At 43.0% G+C, this 21,403-nt stretch overlaps 2 protein-coding genes across 3 annotated transcripts in view; one reads left to right on the plus strand and one right to left on the minus strand.

Moving 5' to 3' along the window:
• Positions 1 to 3,453: 3,453 nt before the first annotated feature.
• Positions 3,454 to 21,403, plus strand: part of LOC140465716 (alpha-2,8-sialyltransferase 8F-like) — a 79,113-nt gene continuing 61,163 nt past the window's right edge. For both annotated transcript variants that reach the window (XM_072561372.1, XM_072561371.1), the window contains exon 1: positions 3,454 to 4,006. In XM_072561372.1, coding sequence (XP_072417473.1) covers positions 3,921 to 4,006 — 86 coding nt within the window. In that variant the 5' untranslated portion in view covers positions 3,454 to 3,920. The remainder of the gene's footprint in view (positions 4,007 to 21,403) is intronic.
• LOC140465540 (gap junction delta-3 protein-like) lies at positions 11,832 to 12,793 on the minus strand. The gene is given in 2 exon segments (XM_072561079.1): positions 11,832 to 12,129; positions 12,131 to 12,793. Coding segments are annotated over 2 exon segments (852 nt in total). The 5' UTR covers positions 12,755 to 12,793; the 3' UTR covers positions 11,832 to 11,901.

Raw genomic sequence — 21,403 nt, forward strand, 5'->3', positions numbered from 1 at the left:
CATAATAAACCTTGAATTTCTTGCTTGAACAGTAAGAATTTAACAAACTTTTTCCCCGGGTACAACAGAGTGTTACAAGGGACATAAATTTAAGGTGAAGGGTGGAAGGTATAGGGGAGATGTCAGGGGTGGGTTCTTTACCCAGAGAGTGGTGGGGGCATGGAATGCGCTGCCCGCGGGAGTGGTAGAGTCAGAATCATTGGCGACCTTTAAGCGGCATTTGGATAGGTACATGGATGGGTGCTTAATCTAGGTTAGAAGTTCGGCACAACATCGTGGGCCGAAGGGCCTGTTCTGTGCTGTATTGTTCTATGTTCTAAACTTCTCTGTGACATTCAAATTCTCATAAATGATTTTCTTAATTTCATCAATTGATTTACTTTAAGCCTGTAGCTAAACTTATTTGTTGTTAACTTTGTCATTAAGTAAACAGCTTCATTATTCTTAATTTACAATGAGAAGTCTTGGCTCTGTTTTCCAGTCAAAGTTTTTGTGGGAGATCAAAACATTTTTAAATGACACTTCTTTCTCAACAATCAAAACTATTTCACGTGTCTAGTAATCAAAGTTTTTGTTTCAGGTGCTGAATTCTGATTTATCATCTTGGCTGCTAATCAGCATTTACTGCTGTCATTGTTTTATTGATTTTGAAAATTTGTTTCCCCTATTGCTGGCTGTAAAAAAACTTTTGTTCAGAGTTATACTTGTTTTTGGCGAGTTCCTCTCCAGGATTTTTCTGTTCAGCATTTTTTTTTTCTTCACAGCAGCTTTTCAGCTTTTTGGCTCTTCTGATTGCTAGCTGGTTTTAAATGTTGGATCAATAATATTTTGAATGAGTGATTTTTTTGTTGAGTTTTTCACTTTTGCCAAGGACTCCAAGTCTATTTCTTGATCTTTACTGCAGCCACGGTTTTCTGAGCTGCAGATCCCACTGCTGCCACCATCTTTAGTTTACATGGTTTTAATGCTGACATCATTGAGTGTGGATTCAAGACAGACAGATCAAGAAGGCAAGGTCAAGAACTGTGGTCCAGATTGGGTTTCTTCATCACACTGCTTATTACATATTAATTCTAGATAATACTACACACGTAATCAGGAAAGTGTCTTACCACTTGCCTGTTAATCTAGAGACCCAGGTAATGTTGTGGGGACCTGGGTTCAAATCCTGCCATGGCAGATGGTAGAATTTGAATTTAATAACTATCTCAAATGAAGAATCTGATGATGACCATAAATCCACTGTCAATTGTTGAAAAAACCCATCTGATTCACTTATGCCTTCGAGGGATGGAAACTGCCATCCTTATCTGGTCTGGCCTACATGTGATTCTAGACCCACAGCGATGTAGTTGACTCTAAACTTAGGGATGGGCAATAAATGATACCAGTGATGCCCTCATCCCATGAATTATTGATAAAAAAAACTAGGCTCTAATCTAACTGTTAAATTATTTAAAGACAGTCTACTGCCTAATGCTAGTCTGTCTACTTCACTGCATGTGTTCTCTCTCTCTCCTCTCTCCCTTCTATTTATGCCATGTGCTATTTATGCCCAGTGAGGAGCAGCTCTTGGACATCATTGCCAGGTTGCTCCAGGGTTCTGAAGCTCCTTCACAACAGGTGGCTCAGATGGTTGAGGGCTGGGGACAGAATCCCACAGTAATCATCTCTGCCTTGGAGCTCGCAACCCACAAAACCTCAGCTTACAACTCTACCTGGGATCCCTGACACCCACTCTGGGAGAGTTTGCTCTCACCCTTCCCCTCCACACATCCATCCCATCACTTAATCTGGGAGTTACACACAGCTTGAGGCTTTAGTACAGTCAGGGGCTCACAGGGAAATTTTATTTGGGAAGAACTGCACTGGATGACGGTGTAAATTCAAAATGAAAATGTTGATTCTTCCTTTATCAATGGCAAAGCCAACTTTTTAAACACAGATATAAAGAAAAAAACACAGATGAGCACATTAAATCTTTAAAACTCCTGTAACTTTTGGCAGGTCTCATGTGGAATGCCTAAATGGGTCGTGGAAAGGGTGGATGCTAGGAAATTGTTTCCGTTAGACGAGGAGACTAGGACCCGTGGACACAGCCTTAGAATTAGAGGGGGTAAATTCAGAACAGAAATGCGGAGACATTTCTTCAGCCAGAGGGTGGTGGGCCTGTGGAATTCATTGCCGCAGAGTGCAGTGGAGGCCGGGACGCTAAATGTCTTCAAGGCAGAGATTGATAGATTCTTGTTGCCTCTGGGAATTAAGGGCTACGGGGAGAATGCAGGTAAGTGGAGTTGAAGTGCCCATCAGCCATGATTGAATGGCGGAGTGGACTCGATGGGCCGAATGGCCTTGCTTCCACTCCTATGTCTTATGATCTTATGGAAAGAGGTCCATGAAACAAGGGGAATGTTTTGCTTCACCATTGGCTGAAAACATTTGACTTCCCTGAGAGATATTTCCAAACTAAGACAGAGGCAGATCCAATTTCCACGTCATTCATTATCCAACAAACGTTTTCCAGCTGTTGACACTCTCAAGATTCTCAGGTACTCCAGAATTTCTGGTCACAGTCATGAGAACTTAATGACTGGTAGGAGAAAGAGTATATTTCCACAACCAATTAAAGCCAAGGGTTGGGAAAGAAATGAGAGATAGTTGTAGGGAGGGAATTCAAGTAAAATTTAATTCCTGAAAAGGAGAGGACTAAAACTTCAGGTGATTTGCAACAGAATCAGATGGAACACGAAGAAAATAAAACTGTGATTAGAATGTGGAATGAATTGTTTTAAAATGATATGTCAGTATTAATAATTGGTATCAAAACACAATGTATGAATATTTGGAAGGAAAGAATGTGGGTAACTGATAGTGAGATTAGCTGGACTATTGTTTGAAAGAGCTAGGATTGACTGAACGTCCTCCTGGTGAGTCATTCTGTAATGGAACGTTTTATAAACTTGCGTACTTGTTACTGAATAACACATTGTGCCACCCTCAGGTAAAGCTGGCTCTAAGGTGTGTTGGTGATTTTTCCTCTTCAAACTATCCGAAGCTATTGCTATACCCCTTTGGGGCAGGCGAGGCTTTGAACCTCAGTCCCCTGGCTCAGAACCAGGGACATTACCACCAAGCCACTGATGAATGCTGGCGATATTTTCGAACGAACCCGTTCAGAGATGTTGTTACACACCTCTGGAGCAGGTAGGACTTCAACTCCCAGGTCTCCAAGCTCAGAGGCAGGGACACTATCACACGAGTCCTCCGATGAGCAAACTTCATCACACCCGAACACTGGGTTAGGATTGATTGGGAACCACGTTCCACGAACAGTAAGCGTAGTGACTAGGAAGACCTGCCTTCTTCCATGGCATTGGTTGAAAGAGAAGAAACGACCCAATGATTGGCTCAGCAATCTGTCACTAATCCTGACCTCTGTGGGGAAAAACAGTACATGCCAAAAAAAAATCCAAGAAGCGATGCAGCTTGTAGGAGATTCAATTGGGAGCGTGCTCAGGGTGCCTTGTCACAGGAGGCAAACGATTTTTTAACCTTCGCCACTGAAATCCAGCGATCAGTCTTTGATGATTACAGTTTTTCCTTTGAATAGCAGCCAGACCCGGTCTTGCAAAGTGAAGCCACGGTTTGATCCCACGACAGGTCATTGGTAATCGGCAGCACTAGCCCGGACAGGGGGAGTGCAGCAAAGGGGGGGCTGAATGGTCCCAGCAATTGGAAATACACCGAGCTCGACGCTAGTCTCAGGGAATCACGTTCTAACCTCCTGTGTGAACGCCTGATGTGCCTTTTCTCAAGAAAGCTGGAGAAAAATAAAGAAAACAGACACCCAAAAGGGTACGGTCAGCCAAAACAAGAAATCCTAATTTCTCTGCTACATTTCAAGAATCTCGCTGACTGATATGCCCCTCTTTTTTAAGGAGACAGCGTGCATCTGTGCGCTTTCTCTTTTCCTAATCATAGGGCTCTTCACACAGATTAAATCCAGGTAGGTCATTTTCTTTAAAAAATATGCTCACTTGTTTCTGTTCGACATTTACTGCAGTCTCCTTTGTCACTTAGCCTCGAAGTTTTTGAGATGGAGGGATTGGGAAGTGTTACTGCAGGTAATCTAGAGGTTGGGAATATTTCTGGCTTTTTTTTTTGTGTGTGGGGTCCGGTGCCCAAGAAGTCTCGCTGCTGACCCCTTACCCCGCCCAATGCCAGTTGACGATTTGAACATTACTGTATGGGCAAGTAGACTTTGAGAACCTTCACTTGTTCGCTGTTTACCTCCTGGTTAATTATAAAACCCAACAGCACAGTACTAACATCTCTCAAAGACCATTTTTTTTTCCAAATTAAGGTTTTTACATCAAGATTTCTATTAAAAAAGTTTTTTGGGGGGTGGGGTGGGTACGTGGCGGAGTTGTGTGGATTTTTATTTCCTTGTTGGAGGCTACTAAGGGGCCGTTGGTGGGAAACGATCTGCCATATTCTGTTTCTGATCTTGACAGTGGGGAAGTCCAAAACTCCACACAGACAGTTGCCTGAGGCAGGAAGGAGACCCTCATTCAGAGGAAACCGCATAGAAACAGACCCTTGGGATCAACTCGTCCAATCCGACCAGGATCGCAAACTAAACTAGTTCCACTTGCCTTTGGCCTCTATTCCTCTAAAAAGGGTTCTTTGTTCTTCAGGCGAAAGTGAGGACTTGCAGATTAGAGTTGACAGTGTGCTGCTGGAAAAGCAAAGCAGGTCAGGCAGCATCCGAGGAGCAGGAGAGTTGACGTTTCAGGCAAAAGCCCTTCATGGATGGGATACACCCTAGAGTTCTGAGAGAGGTTGCTGAGGAAATAGCAGAGGCATTGGTTGAGATCTTTCAAGAGTCACTGGAGTCAGGAAAGGTCCCGGATGATTGGAAGATGGCTGTAGTAACCCCCTTGTTCAAGAAAGGATCAAGGCAAAAGATGGAAAATTATAGGCCAATCAGCTTAACCTCGGTTGTTGGTAAAATTCTAGAATCCATCATTAAGGATGAGGTTTCTAAATTCTTGGAAGAGCAGAGTCTGATTAGAACAAGTCAACATGGATTTAGTAAAGGGAGGTCATGCCTGACAAACCTGTTGGAATTTTTTGAAGAGGTAACAAGTAGGTTAGACCAGGGGAACCCAGTGGATGTGGTCTATCTGGACTTTCAAAAGGCCTTTGGTAAGGTGCCACACGGGAGACTGCTGAGCAAGGTGAGGGCCCATGGTGTTCGAGGTGAGCTGCTGGGATGGATTGAGGATTGGCTATCTAACAGAAGGCAGAGAATTGGGATAAAAGGTTCTTTTTCAGAATGGCAGCCGGTGACGAGCGGTGTCCCGCAGGGTTCGGTGCTGGGGCCACAGCTGTTCGCATTATATATTAATGATTTGGATGAGGGAACCGGGGGCATTCTAGCGAAGTTTGCCGATGATACAAAGTTAGGTAGACAGGCAGGTAGTACTGAGGAAGTGGGGAGGCTACAGAAGGATCTAGACAGGTTGGGAGAGTGGTCCAGGAAATGGCTGATGGAATTTAACGTGAGCAAGTGCGAGGTCTTGCACTTTGGCAAAAAGAATATAGGAATGGACTACTTTCTAAATGGTGAGAAACTTAATAAAGCCAAAGCACAAAGGGATCTGGGAGTGCTAGTCGAGGATTCTCTAAAGGTAAACATGCAGGTTGAGTCTGTGATTAAGAAAGCGAATGCAATGTTGTCTCTTATCTCAAGAGGGTTGGAATATAAAAGCAGAGATGTACTACTAAGACTTTATAAAGCTCTGGTTAGGCCCCATTTGGAGTACTGTGTCCAGTTTTGGTCCCCACACCTCAGGAAGGACATACTGGCACTGGAACGTGTCCAGCGGAGATTCACACGGATGATCCCTGGAATGACAGGTCTAGCATATGAGGAACGGCTGAGGATACTGGGATTGTATTCGTTGGAGTTTAGAAGATTAAGGGGAGATCTAATAGAAACGTACAAAATAATACATGGCTTTGAAAAGGTGGATGCTAGAAAATTGTTTCTGTTAGGCGAGGAGACTAGGACCCGTGGACACAGCCTTAGAATTAGAGGGGGTCATTTCAGAACGGAAATGCAGAGACATTTCTTCAGCCAGAGAGTGGTGGGCCTGTGGAATTCATTGCCATGGAGTGCAGTGGAAGCCGGGACGCTAAATGTCTTCAAGGCCGAGATTGATAGGTTCTTGTTGTCTAGAGGAATTAAGGGCTACGGGGAGAACGCTGGCAAGTGGAGCTGAAATGCGCATCAGCCATGATTGAATGGCGGAGTGGACTCGATGGGCCGAATGGCCTTACTTCCACTCCTATGTCTTATGGTCTTATCAGAATGTTCTTTATACATGAATGGGCAGGAAGCAGAGGGGTAAAGACCCTTAAAAAATAGGCAACAGGTTTAGATAGAGGATCTCTGAATCAGCACAGGCTTGGAGGGCCGAAGGGCCTGTTCCTGTGCTGTAATTCTCTTTGTTCTTTTAACCTTTCCTATTCGTGTACCTGTCCAAATCTCTTTTAAATGTTGAAACCGTATCTGCATCTACCACTTCTTATGGCACTTCAATCCACAAAGCAGCCACTTCCTGTGTGAAAACGCTGCCCCTCAGGACCCTTTTAAATCTTTTTCCTTTAACCTTAAAACTATGCCCTTTAGTTTTGAACTCCCCTGCCCTGGAGAAAAGGCCTTTGCTATTCACCCTCATGATTTTATAAACCTCTATAATGTCACTCCTCAACCTCCAACGGTCCAGTGAAAGAAGTCCCAGGAAATTCCTGAAGGAACACAAGTTGAAAATACCTGTCAGCAAGAGAAATTGAGGAAACGCAACCAAAGAAAGGAATGCCAGTGATCACCAGACCAAGGACCAATTCCACCTCCCGGAAACACCTGAGAAATGTGTGTTCGGAGTTGCAGGTCATCAGCCACACAAGGCCCCACAGAAGCCGTGACACAGAATTTCCAAAGTGTACAATTGTACTCGTTAGCGAGTGATTGCTGCTGACAATGATGGTACAGCACCCTTGCCATCTCTGCCTTTGAGGTAGGCATGGGAACATTTACACCTCATTGTGCAATGTGAGAAAATTGTTTTTCATTCAGGAAGTCGCTAGAGTATGTTCAGGTGCGACACTGCCCGGAAATGTGGTGGAGGCAAGTTCAACTGGGGCATTCAAGAGGCCTTTGGATAATTACGTGGACAGAAATGGCCTACATGGATATGGGGGAAAGGCAGGAGATTAGCACTAGGTGATAAAGCAGACACCGGTTCAGTGGGCTGAAAGGCCTCTTTCTGAGCCGTTGTAATTTTGTGATGTCACACATAGTGCTGACCCAAGTGTAGAATTGCCATTTTTCTCTTGGTCACTGGAACTAACTTATTGTGTTCTGTGCAAATTGCCACTGACTATAGGGATCTCATCTCAAGGAGCAGACCCAATGCTAATGATTTAAGGCAACCAGGAATTGGCAGCAACCCAGCTTTATCAACACTCAGACTACTTGACATTTGTAAGACTCAAACAGTATCAATGCCAATACAACGATGTTGAATTTATCTTCTTGAGTTCACGGTCCAAAGGCTAATCTACTGGACCTCCACAACCTGCACCATGGCTAAAGGGTGGAAGCTGGAATGGTGATCAAACCTTGTGTTGTTGACAGCAATAAATTCATTGAGGTCTAAAGTACAGGCTCTTCAGCTCATCAAAAAAACAATCACTCAGCTAGTCTAATCTGATCCACACTGATGCTCTGCCATCTGGCTTAATCAAGGAGGTAGGTTTTAAAAAAGTAAAAGAGAAAGCCAAGTTGCAGTCCATCGAAATCTAGCTCTAGGTGGAACATTATAACATTCCAAACACTTCACAGTCCATTAAGTTTTTTTGAGGTGTTGCCACTGTTGTTATGAAGAGAATGTCGCAACTAGTTTGCATAGAGCAAGCTGCAGTAAAATTGACGTTTCGGGCAAAAGCCTTCATCAGGAATAAAGGCAGAGGCTCGCTGCCTGTATTCCTGATGAAGGGCTTTTGCCCCGAAACGTCGATTTTGAAGCTCCTCGGATGCTGCCTGAACTGCTGTCCTCTTCCAGCACCACTAATCCAGAATCTGGTTTCCAGCATCTGCAGTCATTGTTTTTACCTGCATAGAGCAAACTCGCAGCTATGAAATAATGCTCTGATCATCAGTTTTCAAAGATTGTTTGATTGCAGGTTAAGTGTTGTCAGGATACCTGGCAGAACATCATTTTTGAATAATGTCCCCACCCTATGAAGGCAGCTGAAGGTAAAACGTGTTGTTGTTTGTGGTGATTCTTGATCAACGTAGTGCACTGGGAAGTGTCAGTCCAACTTAGCTCACATCGTTCTGACCCAATTTGGAGAAGTGTCCGAATTACTTTGGGGTGTTATGTTTGTTTTAATTTTGAAGGATTTTTGTGTGTGTGTGGTAAGGGAGGTGTAACTAACTACAACTTGTAATATCATCAGTGGATTCAGATTGGTTATATATAACTCCCTAGCTTGTAAATCAGAAATTCGGTTTTCCCTAACTTGTAATCTCAGTGAGAATACCCTTAAATTATAAAGTTTGTTAAAAAACATTTCACATTAAATTATAAAATTCTCACAATTTTAAGACAAGCAATTCATGTTGGACAACTAGAGATGTGTAGAAAAATACATTTAAAATATGTATAAAATGATGTTAAAAATATAATTAGATTGTTGTAAAGCCAACATAATGATGGGAAGATGAGGTCCAGATGCAAGAAGATCCATTAGATCAATCTGATCACAATCTCTATCCATTCCCAAGTTTGAAACAAAAAGACAACTCTGAATATTCAAAAAGGTGACAATTTAATTTTGTTCCTGTCTGGAGTGGAGGGGATTGAGGGCAGCACAGCCTTTAGTTCTGAGCACAGAAGCAGAAGATTTCCTGGAATAGTTCCAGGTAAGAGAAACTTGAGCTAATGGAGATAAATTGAAGAAGTTGGGATTGTTCTCCCTTGGAGAGAAGGCGGCGGAGAGGTGATCTGATTGAGGTTTTCAAAACAATGAGTGGGCTGGACAGTGTAGATAAGGAGAAGCTTGTAAAAAGAAACAAGAGTAAGAGGGCATAGAATTAAAGTGATGTGCAAATGAAGCAAGGATGTGAGAGAAAAACATTATTCATGTGTTCAGAGTACAGTCTGTTCTGATATAACGCAATAGTTCTGTTCCTGAGTGATCCAGCGTTATAAGAAAATTGCGAATTTAAACCATTGGGGCCAGAATCCCATTATAGCCAATACAGGTAAGTTTGTGTTCAACAAATAATAGTCTAACTTCTTTAATTGCATTAAAACCAATTCACGTTGAATAAATGCGTGTTCTCGGAGGAACCGACTGGAATGCACTGCCTGGTCAACCTTGTCTACACGTCAACTGAGTTGCTGGTCTCAAGGAGCCTCAGTACACATCCATGTGAATGAAGGAACATGGTGGAGGAGAGGAATGAGTAACTCCCCTCCTCTCCTTCATTAAACACAACAGTGCAAAGATACAGAAATCTGAGCGAGCAGTTTGCCAGTGCTTCCCCCGTACCTCTGAGAGCCCAGAAGCAGGGGAGAGGAGAGAGATGAATTTGTGCTCCATTATCTGTCCAGCTCTGACGCAAGATGTGCTAGAAACCTGATCCACAGAATCAAGTCCCTCATTCAAATGGTCTGCTCCCAAGGAGTGGGATGTGTGAAGGGCAGCTGAATTTCACAGGCAAATGGGTCGTTTCCGGGGGAGAACTGCATCATTCTGTTGACATTGGCTTGCAGTATGAACACATCCCACATGCACTGCTGCTGAACCTGTAACTTACAGCAATGTTTAAAAGTTTACAAGCAGGAACATGCGCTGCATTACAATGGGGAGCAAAAGGATGAAGTCCTGTTTTCTCTTTTCAGATTTGACTCTTTTACCTTCCATGGGTATTCCTTAGTTTCATGAATTTGTTTGTTTGCAATAACATTTTTGACTGGAACATGCGACAAATCCATAGCTGTTACATCCTCACTGAGAACAGACAGGTTATAATTAGAACTGAAAAATCAATGCACTATCTCTGTCTCTCTCTCTCTCTCTCTCTGTCTCTCTAAGGTGACTATTATTTAATTTCTGAAGATGACTCGTAAACAGAGGATGAGTTATACTTTCCCAGGTATTGCTGGTTTTTATCTTCTGGGAAGGAAAGGTTTACTGTGAGCTTTGTCCCAGTCTCTGGTAATGTGTCTTGATAGCTCAACATAAAATTTCACTTTTGTTTGTTTAAAAATATTATTTTAATCACATAAAAAGAATGTACAATCAAAAGCATTTCCTACAGTGAGTGGACAATGAATACTGCCAGGAATCATTTCACATTTGAGCACAGTTGTATTTCAGTACAAAGTTGGTACCAGCCAACTCTAATTACAAAAGTGTTGTGGAATACTGCATTATATTTTTCCTCTGATAACGCTGTGATTTCCGTCCCCCTCAGCTTTCATTGTTACCTCATGATGCTTACTCAGTTTCATGGCACACGACCCTTAGTCACTCTTTGGTATCTCAGTCAATTCCAAAAGGTTTGTTCATATGATCGTCCATCTCCTCTGTGTTCCCTCAACACCAGAAGTGTTGTACAAAATTTTTTAAAAACATGCAAATTGTTCTCAATGCCCTCAGTGGTTTTGCCACAGGAAGCAGCATCAACTGTTGATTCCATGAGATGACAGGGAATCTCTGCAGCAAGGTGATAACCTTAGGCAAGTGTGAACCCTGGACAACAACTGGGAATTCTGTTCTGAGCCAGATCCTTGACTCAACAGCCAGCCATAGAATCTACCCACCTGTCCACACAAACCCTCTGAAGAGCAACCCACCCAGACCCTATCCCTGTAATCCTGCATTTCCCATGGTCAATCCACCCAGCCTGCACATCTTTGGACTGTGAGAGGAAACCAGAGCTCACAGGGGAAACCCACGCATACTCGGGGAGAATGTGCAAACTCCACATGCTCGCCTGAGGCTGTAATCAAACCCTCGTGCTGTGAGGCAGCAGTGCTAACCACTGAGCCACTGTACCACACTGAGTACCCTAGGCCCCTGAATGCCTTCCTGCAAATCCCCAGCTAAAACTAACCAGACCCAACTTCAATCGTGAGACATTTGCACCGTCACAAATTCATGTTAGCTACTGGGTTATTGAAGTGGCTACTGGTAATATTGTGTTGTTTGTAGGCTTTCGCCACAATAGGTTACTCCTAATCCCCAATCTGTTTCAGTAAGGACCTTTGTAGATTTAATCAGGCAACACAGTTAGTAAAAGGAGAGGAAAGGCGTTTTCTGTCCAAATTTAAGAAATCGCCAACTTATTGAATAGTCACTTTGCTTTCTGTCTTCCGCATTGTCAGTGACTTCACAGATCCAATCCATTCTGCTGCAGTCTGTTGAATTATGGATTCGACCAACCACCCTCCCGCCCTTCCACAACCTGACCCCCCACATCCCACTTAAACACACACTCCATGAGGAAATATTCTCTGTGCCCTTTTTAAAAAAAAATCGTCAATTTCCAGAATACTTTAACAACTTTCACTGTTTTGACAGCAATCCTTTAAATAACCATAGCAAGGATTAGGCAAACCAAAAAAAATACAAGCATCGGGACAGAGTGAAACTGGGATTGAATGAAGTCAATTTTGTTCTGCCTCTGTTAACCCACAGAAGGTTCTGATCAGACCTGATTTTGTACTTTTGAAGATTTCAGCCTCTGGCATTTATGTTTTGCTTGCAAGTTGTTTGATATACCAGTCCATGACCAATCAGATCCTACGCCTGCTCCTCTTAGATATGAAGAGGGGCTTTCTTTGTACTTGATCGTGAGGATCTTGCACTGTTACTGCTGTCTAATGATTTGCTCTTATGAGTGGACTCCATATCAGAATGGCTGGTTTTATGGCTGATTGCACCTCTCTTGTCTATTAACTGCACTATGTGGGAGTCCCTACCTTTCTCATAGTCACTGTTTGACCGATTCTGTTGCTCGCAGGCTTTCAGTGGCCTCCTGTAAAAACAGTTTGCGAAAAACGTGGACCAATTCTACAAAGCTAACAACTGCAGAAAGAATGCCAACTACAAAGTAGAACATCAAAAACACGGTCTTCTCCATAGGACGGGAAACAAAACAGTCTACAGTGTGAGGACATGGGAAACCGATGCAGAGAAACTGGGGTTCGATTGTAAAGCCGAATATTAAAAACTGAGAAATGATGAGGCCAATCTCAATGATCAGACGGAGAATCACGTGAATCATGTATAATTTCTGTATCCTTGGCTGCTCAAAAGCCAGCCCTTCCTTCTGGACGATGCGAACGCGCTCTTCCTTCGCACCCTTCGAGGACAGGTGCATAGCATAGGCCACAAATATCAGGGTCGGGATAGACAGAATCACAATGTGGAACACCCAGAGCCTGAATGGTGAAATAGGAAAGGCCTTGTTGTAACAGACCTGTTTGCAGCCTGGCTGCAGTGTGTTGCAGGCAAACTCCTCCTGCTCGTCCTCAAAAATGTCACTGCCCACCGTGGCCAGGACGAGAATTCGGAAAATCACCATCAGCAGGAGCCAAATGCGACCCAGCAAAGGTGAGTGGCTTTTGATGGAATCGAGTAGATCGCTGAGGAAGTTCCATTCTCCCATTGTAACTCAGTCCCAACTTTCTCTATTGCTGCTCTCTCAATACCTGCAGCAAGGAAGCAAAACATTTATCAGAGATGTATGAAGTGACTCAGTTAATACTGTTAATAGTCTCACTCCAGCTTCTCAGAGATGGTATTACACACATCCAGAGTTGGTGGGACTTGAACTTGGGCCTCCTGACTCAAAGGTAGGGACACTACCAGTGTACACAAGAGCCCTACCAATTAACTCCATCCACTCCCTTGCCTGAAATGCTGCATTCGTTATTGCTTATTTAGCATTACACCCTCCTAACCACTGCAAATTAGATTAAGCCTGATCCCTGCGGTTGACTCTGATACCAATTCAGATGGCAGCACTAAGCAACAGTCCTGTAATATAATGTCCCGCCAACTAAAACCTGAAAAACAGAGCAGCACTATGATGGTTGATGGAATTGAACCCAGAGTCTTGAAGAAAAGCAGTTTGGAACATTGTATCACATAACTCCCGAGTTACAGAAGACTTCTATAGCAGCCCTGACTATACCGGATAAATAGATCACTGCTATATGTGAGAGAACAAAGTCACAAACCTCCTCCAAGTTCTTCACTCAGTAGAAGATTGCCATCGAGGTTATTTCAACTGGAGATATCGAAAACAGGAGCAGGAGGAGACCATTCAGCCCTTCGTGTCTGCTGCACCATTTAATACGATCATAGCTGATCATGCAACTCAATACCCTGTTTCCACTTTCTCCCCATACCTTTTGTTTGCTTTAGCTCCAAGAACTATATCTAACTGCTGTTTGGAAATGTTCAATGTTTTGACTTCAACTGTTTTCTGTGGCAGAGAATTCCATAGGTTCACCACCCTCCAGGTAAAGACATTTCTGCTCATCTCAGTCCGAAACGGCCCACAACTCCAGTTACCCGTGATGAAAACAAGACCATCTGATCCCAGAGCTGAATCTGGCATCATGACCATAAAGAGTTTCTACCAGGAAAGTAGGGGATGGGGAGGAGCATATAAAAGTTGCCGGGATACTTCTGTTGATTCTTTACCAGAACCAAAGTTGGAACTGAAATACCAATGGCGTCCTGTTTCATAAAATTCTCATCATGATTGTGAAGTGTTGCTAAGGAACACCCGTATTAATTCCATCAAACAAATATAACAGTGGAGTTCTGAAGGAAGTTTTTCAATAACTTAAACCCCATCATTTGAAGAAAACATGATTATAGGTTGGTGCAAATACCTATGCAACAGCATCATGCAAGAATGCACTGAAACCTCTAATCTCTGTCAGAAAGTCATGAATGGAACTGTCTAGTTGCAAGGTATTCCAACAATTGAGCCCTCATTGGTATTGTGCCATTCTCAATTGGTATTGAGAATTTGATTGCTTTGTGTAACCATTTCCTGCTCCCTCTTGGTGTGTTAACACAAGTGATTCCAGCAACCCCAGCAATCCTGCAGCAGCTCACTGTTCAGTCTCCAACCCAGTAAATAGGGCAAATCTTTGAAGACTCCATCCTTGGGGCAGAGTCTCACTAACAGCTGGTGAACTGAACGCAGATATCCATGTGGCTTTTCCCAGTGTCCAAGCTACTCCAGAAATTTCAGGAGGGTTCCCTAAAGCATGCTACCCTCTTAAGTCAAGTTTTTTGTCCATTCAATTTAGCAACAACTATGGTTGGTATGTATATAGCATCTTCAATACAACCGCATGGTCTACTGCTTCACAGAGGCATGATAAAATAAGTGATGGCACCTACCTACGTACGGTTAGATTTGGCATATGGGCAAAAACTTGGTCAAAGAGGCAGATTTTAAGCAGCCTTCAACAAGAGGCAAGTAAGGTAGAGAGACAGGACAGGGGTTAGGGAGCAACTTCATGAACCTCACCTTCAGCAGCCAAAAGACACAACCCTCAATGACAGAGTGACTGAAATCAGGATAAAGTTATAAAGGAAGGAAACAGATCCTTTGGTCCAATTGGTCCATTTCAACCAGATGTCCTAAACTGATCTAGTCCCATTTGCCATCATTTGGCCCATATTCCTCTAAACCCTTCCTATTTATGTATCCATCCAGATGCTTTTTAAATGTCATAGTTGTATAAGTTTCCATCACTTTCTGTGGCAGCTTGAGTTCCCCACCTCATCTCCACCACAGACTGAAAAGTTGCCCCCTAGGTCCCTTTAGAATCTTTGCCCTCTCGTCTTAAACCTAGTCCTGGACTCCCCTACTCTGGGTAAAAGACCGTGACTATTCACCATGATCCTCATGATTTTATAAATCTCTGTAAGGCCACCTCTTGGCCCCTGATGCTCCAGGGAAAAAATGCCCCATACTATTCAGCTTCTCCTGGTAGCTCAACCTCCACAATCTCGGCAACATCCTTGTAAATCTTTTCTGTACCCTTTCAAGTTTAACAACATCTTTCCTATTGCAAAGACACCGGAATTGAACATAGTATTCTAAAAGTGGCCTCACCAGTGTCCTGTACTGGCAGAACATGGCATCCCAACCTCTATATACAATGCAGTGACCAATGAAGGCAAGTGTGCCAAATGCCTTCTTCACCTCCCCATTTACCTGTGACTCCACTTTCAAGGAACTATGCATCTGCACCACTAGGTCTCTGGTCAGCAACTCTCCACAGGGTCCTACCATTTACATTCCTGATGAAGGGCTTCTGCTCGAAACGTCGATTTTCCTGCTCCTTGGATGCTGCCTGGCCTGCTGTGCTTTTCCAGCACCAATCTAATCTTGACATAGACCATTTACTATCTTAAGCCCTGCCCTGATTTGCCTTTCCAAAATGCAACACCTCACATTTATCTAAATTAAATTCCATCTGCCACTCCTCAGCCCATCGGCCCATCTGATCAAGGTTTTGTTGTAACTCTGAGGTAACTTTCTTCGCTGTCCACTACACTACCAATTTTGGTGCCATTTGCAAACTCATTAACTATATCACCTACATTCACATCCAAATGATTTTATGTAAATGATAAGTACTCAAGAAGTCAGGGTTCAGAAGAGCACAGATATCTGACAGCATTGTTGGGCTGCAGGAACGAACATCAGCAAACAAGCAGGAGTGAGGTGATACAGGGATTTGAAAACAAGGTTAAGAACTGTAAAACTGAGGCATTGCTCACGTGGGAGTCAGTATAGATCAGATAGCACCAGGCGATGGGTAAACAGGGTCTGGAGCAAGTTAAGACATAGGCTACAGAGTTTGGACATGCACAAGTTTATGGATTGTAGGAAATTAACCAGGTGTGTGGCAATAATGAAATCTAGAGGCGAGAATGAGGGATTCGACAAAAGAACAGAAGAGAAAAAGGAGTTTCAGAAGGCTATTTGTCTTTTCTGAACATTAAGCTGCCCTTTGCCAGTCGTAGAGAAGAAGCAAAACAATCCACAGAGTATCACACAGCCCCAGCAGTGTGGAATCAGGCCATTCGGCCTATTGAGTCCACACCGACTCTCTAAAGAGCATCCTACCTAGACCCAGCTCCCCCCCAAATCCTATCCCATAGCTTTGCATTTCCTGTGGCTAATCCACCTAACCTACACATCTTTGGAAGATGGGAGGAAATCAGAGCACGCAGAGGAAAGCCATGCAGATACAGGGAGAATGTACAAACTTCACAAAAACAATGGAATTGAACCCTAGTCTCTGGCACTGCAAGGCAGCAGTGTTAGCCACAGTGCTGCCCGACATCCAGCAAAGCTTTCTTTCACAGTTTCATGCAGGGTACTGAGGCCTCACCTGTTGTCTAGACTGAGATCAAGCTCGAAGCCTAGTGTGTGTTGGCCAATCCCTAACCTGAGTTCAGCCACAAAGCTGTTACCAGTCAAGGAACGATCGGGTGTGCTCACACCAGGTGACAAGAAACAAGGGGAAAGCAAAGGGCTTTGTGTGCATCTCAAAATACAGGTTTGTCAGAGGCAGGCGAATTCCTGATCTTTTTGGAGTTGTTCACTTGCAGCTTCACTGGATTCTTAATCCAGAAACTCAGATTAAAAACTGTGGGGACTAAGGTTCAAATTACACTGTGGTGGCTAGTGGAATTTAAATGTGCTTATTAAACCTGGAACTGAAAGCTCATGTTAATAATGGTGATTGTTTGGACCATAAGATATAGGAGCAGAATTAGGCCATTCGGTCCATTGAGTCTCCTCTGCCATTTGATCACGGCTGATATGTTTCTCCACCCGATTCTCTTGCCTTCTCCCTGTAACATTTGATCACCTTATTAAATCAAGAAGCTATCTATCTCTGTCATAAAGACACTCAATGACTTGGCCTCCACAGCCCTCTGTAGCAATGAGTTCCACAATTCACTTCCCTTTGGCTGAAGCAAGTCCTCATCTCAGTTCTAAACAGGCATCCCTATCATTCCTTCACCTTCAGGCTGTGCCCTCGAGTCCACATCCCACCTACTAGTGGAAACATCTGGTAGTGGAAACTATCCAGGCCCCTCTCAGCAAGTTTCAACAAGATCTCCCCACATCCTTCAAAACTCCATCGAATATATTCCCCAACCGCTCCTGGCCTCTCGGACCGAAGGAATGTGTTGACTTTCAATTACCCGCTGCAAATGCTTAATTAGCGGAATCAGTTCAAACCCAACTTAAGATCATAGAGACTTCAGAAAGAGAATTCTACAGGATGGAGGCAAAATGGCTGGAGGTTTGAGTCCTAGCTTGTAAAGTATTCAAAGATTTGGGTGAAGTTACAGATAACAACGTGAATGCAGTGAGAGGAACAAGAGCATCAAACAACAGGAATCAGAATATGGTGCAGCAACAGATTTGTTTTGCAACTCCATTCACTTCACTCGAATTCTTGTTATGGATTTGATCCCTATAAATTTGCTAATTGTTCTTTAATTAAGCTTCCACTTTTACCTTTCCACTAAAGGTTGAAGATTTTCAAAATCTCTTTCATTGGATTTGTTAACACCAGCCAATTGCCATTTTGAAATTCCTATCCCCTTGGGACTGCTCCAGTAACTTTCACAGAGTCACTTCTCTTTTATTCTTACTTTCAATAACTTTCATATGCTGAACTGACCCTTAGCTGTGGAGGGTCAGTCACTGAGTGCATTCAAAACAGAGATCAATAATTGTATAGATGCTACAAATATCGGGGATACAAGGCTAGTGCAGGAAACTAGTTTTGAAGTAGAAGATCTAGTTGAATGGTAGAGCAGGCACAATGGGCTGAATGGCCTCAAATTCATAGATGTTTATAGCACTGAAGGGGTTCATTCTGCCCATTGCACTGAGCCAGTCAAAACAATCTGACTACATTAATTCTACTGTCCAGCTCTTTGCTCATAATTCCACAGGCAATGGCAACCCAAGTAAATATCTAAATATTGCTTAAATGTTCCGACTCAACCACTCTTTCGGGCCCTGTATTCGAGACTCCCACCAACATCAGGGGAAGATAATATATTTTTGACTTTCCTCTTAGCCTCCTACCTGTCGCCTGAACTCTCCTTCTTCCGCTCATATTTCTCAGGTTCCTACACAGCACAATAATTTCAAAGTTCTTGTTCCTATGTGTAATTCTGTTCACAGCTCCTCTCACCCTATCCATCTCCACCAAATGCAACATTTCTCAGACTCTAGCCGTTGGTGAACCATTAATAGTGAAACATCACTCTTAACCTTTCCTGACTCCAGCCTTAGAAAGGAATCATTTTTCACCGAGCTTTCACAACCCTTTTCTAAACTTTCCTCAAATTGGACTGTTTCAACCTTTCCTTCTCCTGCTAATGGTGAAACTCAATGGAGGGGTGTTTCTCTATGTTATAGGCTCTATACAAACGCAAGTTCTTGATGTCTATCAATGCTGCAAATAGCTGAAACTGTGTGGAGTGACGTGGACAGGAGAGAATTTGAGTAATCTCAGTTGCTCGTCAACTCCCATTCCCCCCCCCTCCACAAGTGAAATGCATCTCCCAATAAACTACATCACCTTTTGCCCTGTTCCAGTCTAATTGGAGCCATAGGTTTAAGTGTTTTTAAAATGAATTTCTGGAACAATAATAAATCTTCTTATAGCACATCATCAGTACTTCTGACAAATGGATAGCACAAATGTCATTAGTTCCCAACTACATTCAGTATGTAGTGCTGAAGGGAAGGGTAATTGGTGGCAGGAGAAGAATTCAGGTTCATCTGCCCTCAGTTGTGATATTCAATCAGAAGTATAGAATGCAGCCCATGCCACACCCTTTGCTCTGATTATAGCACAGGCCCTTCAAACAGCCAGTGGCTGGATTAAGGACTCGGCATCTCTGTTGATTTGGCAGCAACAGCTGCCCCACCACAGCTGGGAAAGATTGCAGGAGGAATCGGGGAGCTGACAAAATTCTTACCATACAAGCTGCTGAAAATATTGGCAAACAAATCATTTGTGTGTGTTTAAGACACATCCCACATTTGTTCCCTCATTAACACAAAACCTGTGGGGTGTAAAATTGACATTGACTCCCTGTTTTAGAAGTTGTTTGATTTTTATTTGTAAGGAAATAATTGTTGATTGCAATACCAGTTGTGCACCTAGGCTGCAATCTGACAAACCTTAACCCCGTGAATCATAACATTTATTCCGAATATTTCTTGAATAACACTTTCCCGATCTGTGTCCCCTGTACCTCAAGAATACACACAAAGGATCACCACCAGCCTCTAATTTATACACTATCCTGACTCAAAAATGTATCAGTGATTTGTCTTCATTGCTGGGTTAAAATGCTAGAAGTATCTAACGTGTACCTGTATCGCATGTACAGCAGTAGTCAAGTTGGTAGCTAGTCCCCAACAGTGAATGTGACCCACAATGCTCACATCCCATGAACAAGAACAAAACTTTTACCCAGGAAGAATCTATACCATCTATAAATACGAAGCTTGTCTTAATTAAGAATTCTTCTTTGTTAGTTGAAATAGTTTTAGCACAATAGCAGTGCCCTAGCTACAGAACAGAAAGAAAATTTGCCTTATGGTTTACATTAATGAGCAGGTTGTATATTTATGCAAGGAACCTAAGAAAACATGGAAGATTTCATGTTTGAACATCCTCTCAAACTAGGACTATAATCAGGCTTTCAAATTATTACCATTGCCAATGAATTGGGGAAAATGGGAGGAAAATCAACAATGACCTTTATCGAAAGGATGAACTGATGGCATGAATCCTGCATGTGCATTTATTTTCATGACATTGGTTATCTTTGATTGCTCTTTACTGGCGAGGCAGTGGCATAATGGGTAATGTCACTGAACTAGTAATTCAGTGACCCAAACAAATGGGGTCATGGGTTCAAACGCCCACCATCATACCAGTGGAGTTCCATTAAGGCCTCTGAAATAAACAGCCAAGGTACCATCAGTGGCTGTAATAATATCCTACAGGAAACTTCCTCCAGTCTGGCTGAAATGTGACTCCAGACCCACAGCAATACGGATGATTCTTTAAGAATAGAGATTGAGCAACAAATATCATCATTGCCAGCAACTTCTGCTTTTCCCATGAATGACTGGAGAAATAAGCTGGAGCATTCTGTCATCATGAAGACCGCAGACATAAATGTGATAGAACAGGCAACTAGACACACATTAGAACAAGTAAATGGCCAATGGCCCAAGGTGCCTGGGACTGTACTTCAGGATGCAATTAGCAACTCCACAAGACTCTGAGAGAAGGTGGAGGATGGCAAGTGGGACAATGGGTAATCATAGAACAATCTGGGGGAGACCGAAGGCCATTCAGATTAGAAGTGAAAGTTACATTTGGGTTATTACTTTGTTAAAACTGATCAAAATAACTAAAACTAATTCCATCTTTACGCTCAGCAGTAAGAATACTTTGCTGGTTTCTGTGACATAGCAATTGGGATATCAGAGCAATTAGCTTCCACAGCATCTAACATCAAGCTTGCAGGCACAATCAGCCATAGTAGCATTGACGCTTGCTCCGGCTTCCCTTTCAACTTGGCTGGCAGATGTGCCTGGTCAGAAATGAAAAGATCAGGCAATTAGTGGGCTGATGACAAGTCTTTTCCTGAGATTTAATACGATCAAAACTCCCTCCGGATCTGTCCCAAAGCTCTCCAGTAGCTTGGCCAGTCAATGTGGAAGTATTCACTGTGTTTCACAGCTGTTGTTGGTTGCTGTCCATTCGCGTGAGGTCAGCACCAATAATATGTGAGGTCATGTCTGACCAACTCACATCCTGAATTTCATGTGGAATACCCAGGCTTTGTTCATCCACAGCCTGCCATACCGGGAATCAAACAAAGTGTCAAATGGTTACAATTCAGAAGACAGCTTTCAGCCTATTTTATCTGTGGCAGCTCGATGCATAAGCAACTCCATTAACTCCACTCCACCACATCACCTTACAAATGTTTTGTCTTCACAGAATCACAAAAGTGTTTGGGCACAGAGGAGGCCATTTGGCCCATCATGCCTACACTGGGTCATTAAATGAGCATCTTTGGCACGAGAAAATCTCATGTTTTCTCGCCCACATTTCCTTGCACAGTATCTTTAATGCAAATAATTAACTAATTCCATCTTGCTTGCCTTAATCGAAGCTGTCTCCCCCACACTGTCCATACCCTAACTATTTGA

The sequence above is a fragment of the Chiloscyllium punctatum genome, chromosome 42 (assembly GCF_047496795.1).
Source record: "Chiloscyllium punctatum isolate Juve2018m chromosome 42, sChiPun1.3, whole genome shotgun sequence".
Taxonomy (NCBI): domain Eukaryota; kingdom Metazoa; phylum Chordata; class Chondrichthyes; order Orectolobiformes; family Hemiscylliidae; genus Chiloscyllium; species Chiloscyllium punctatum.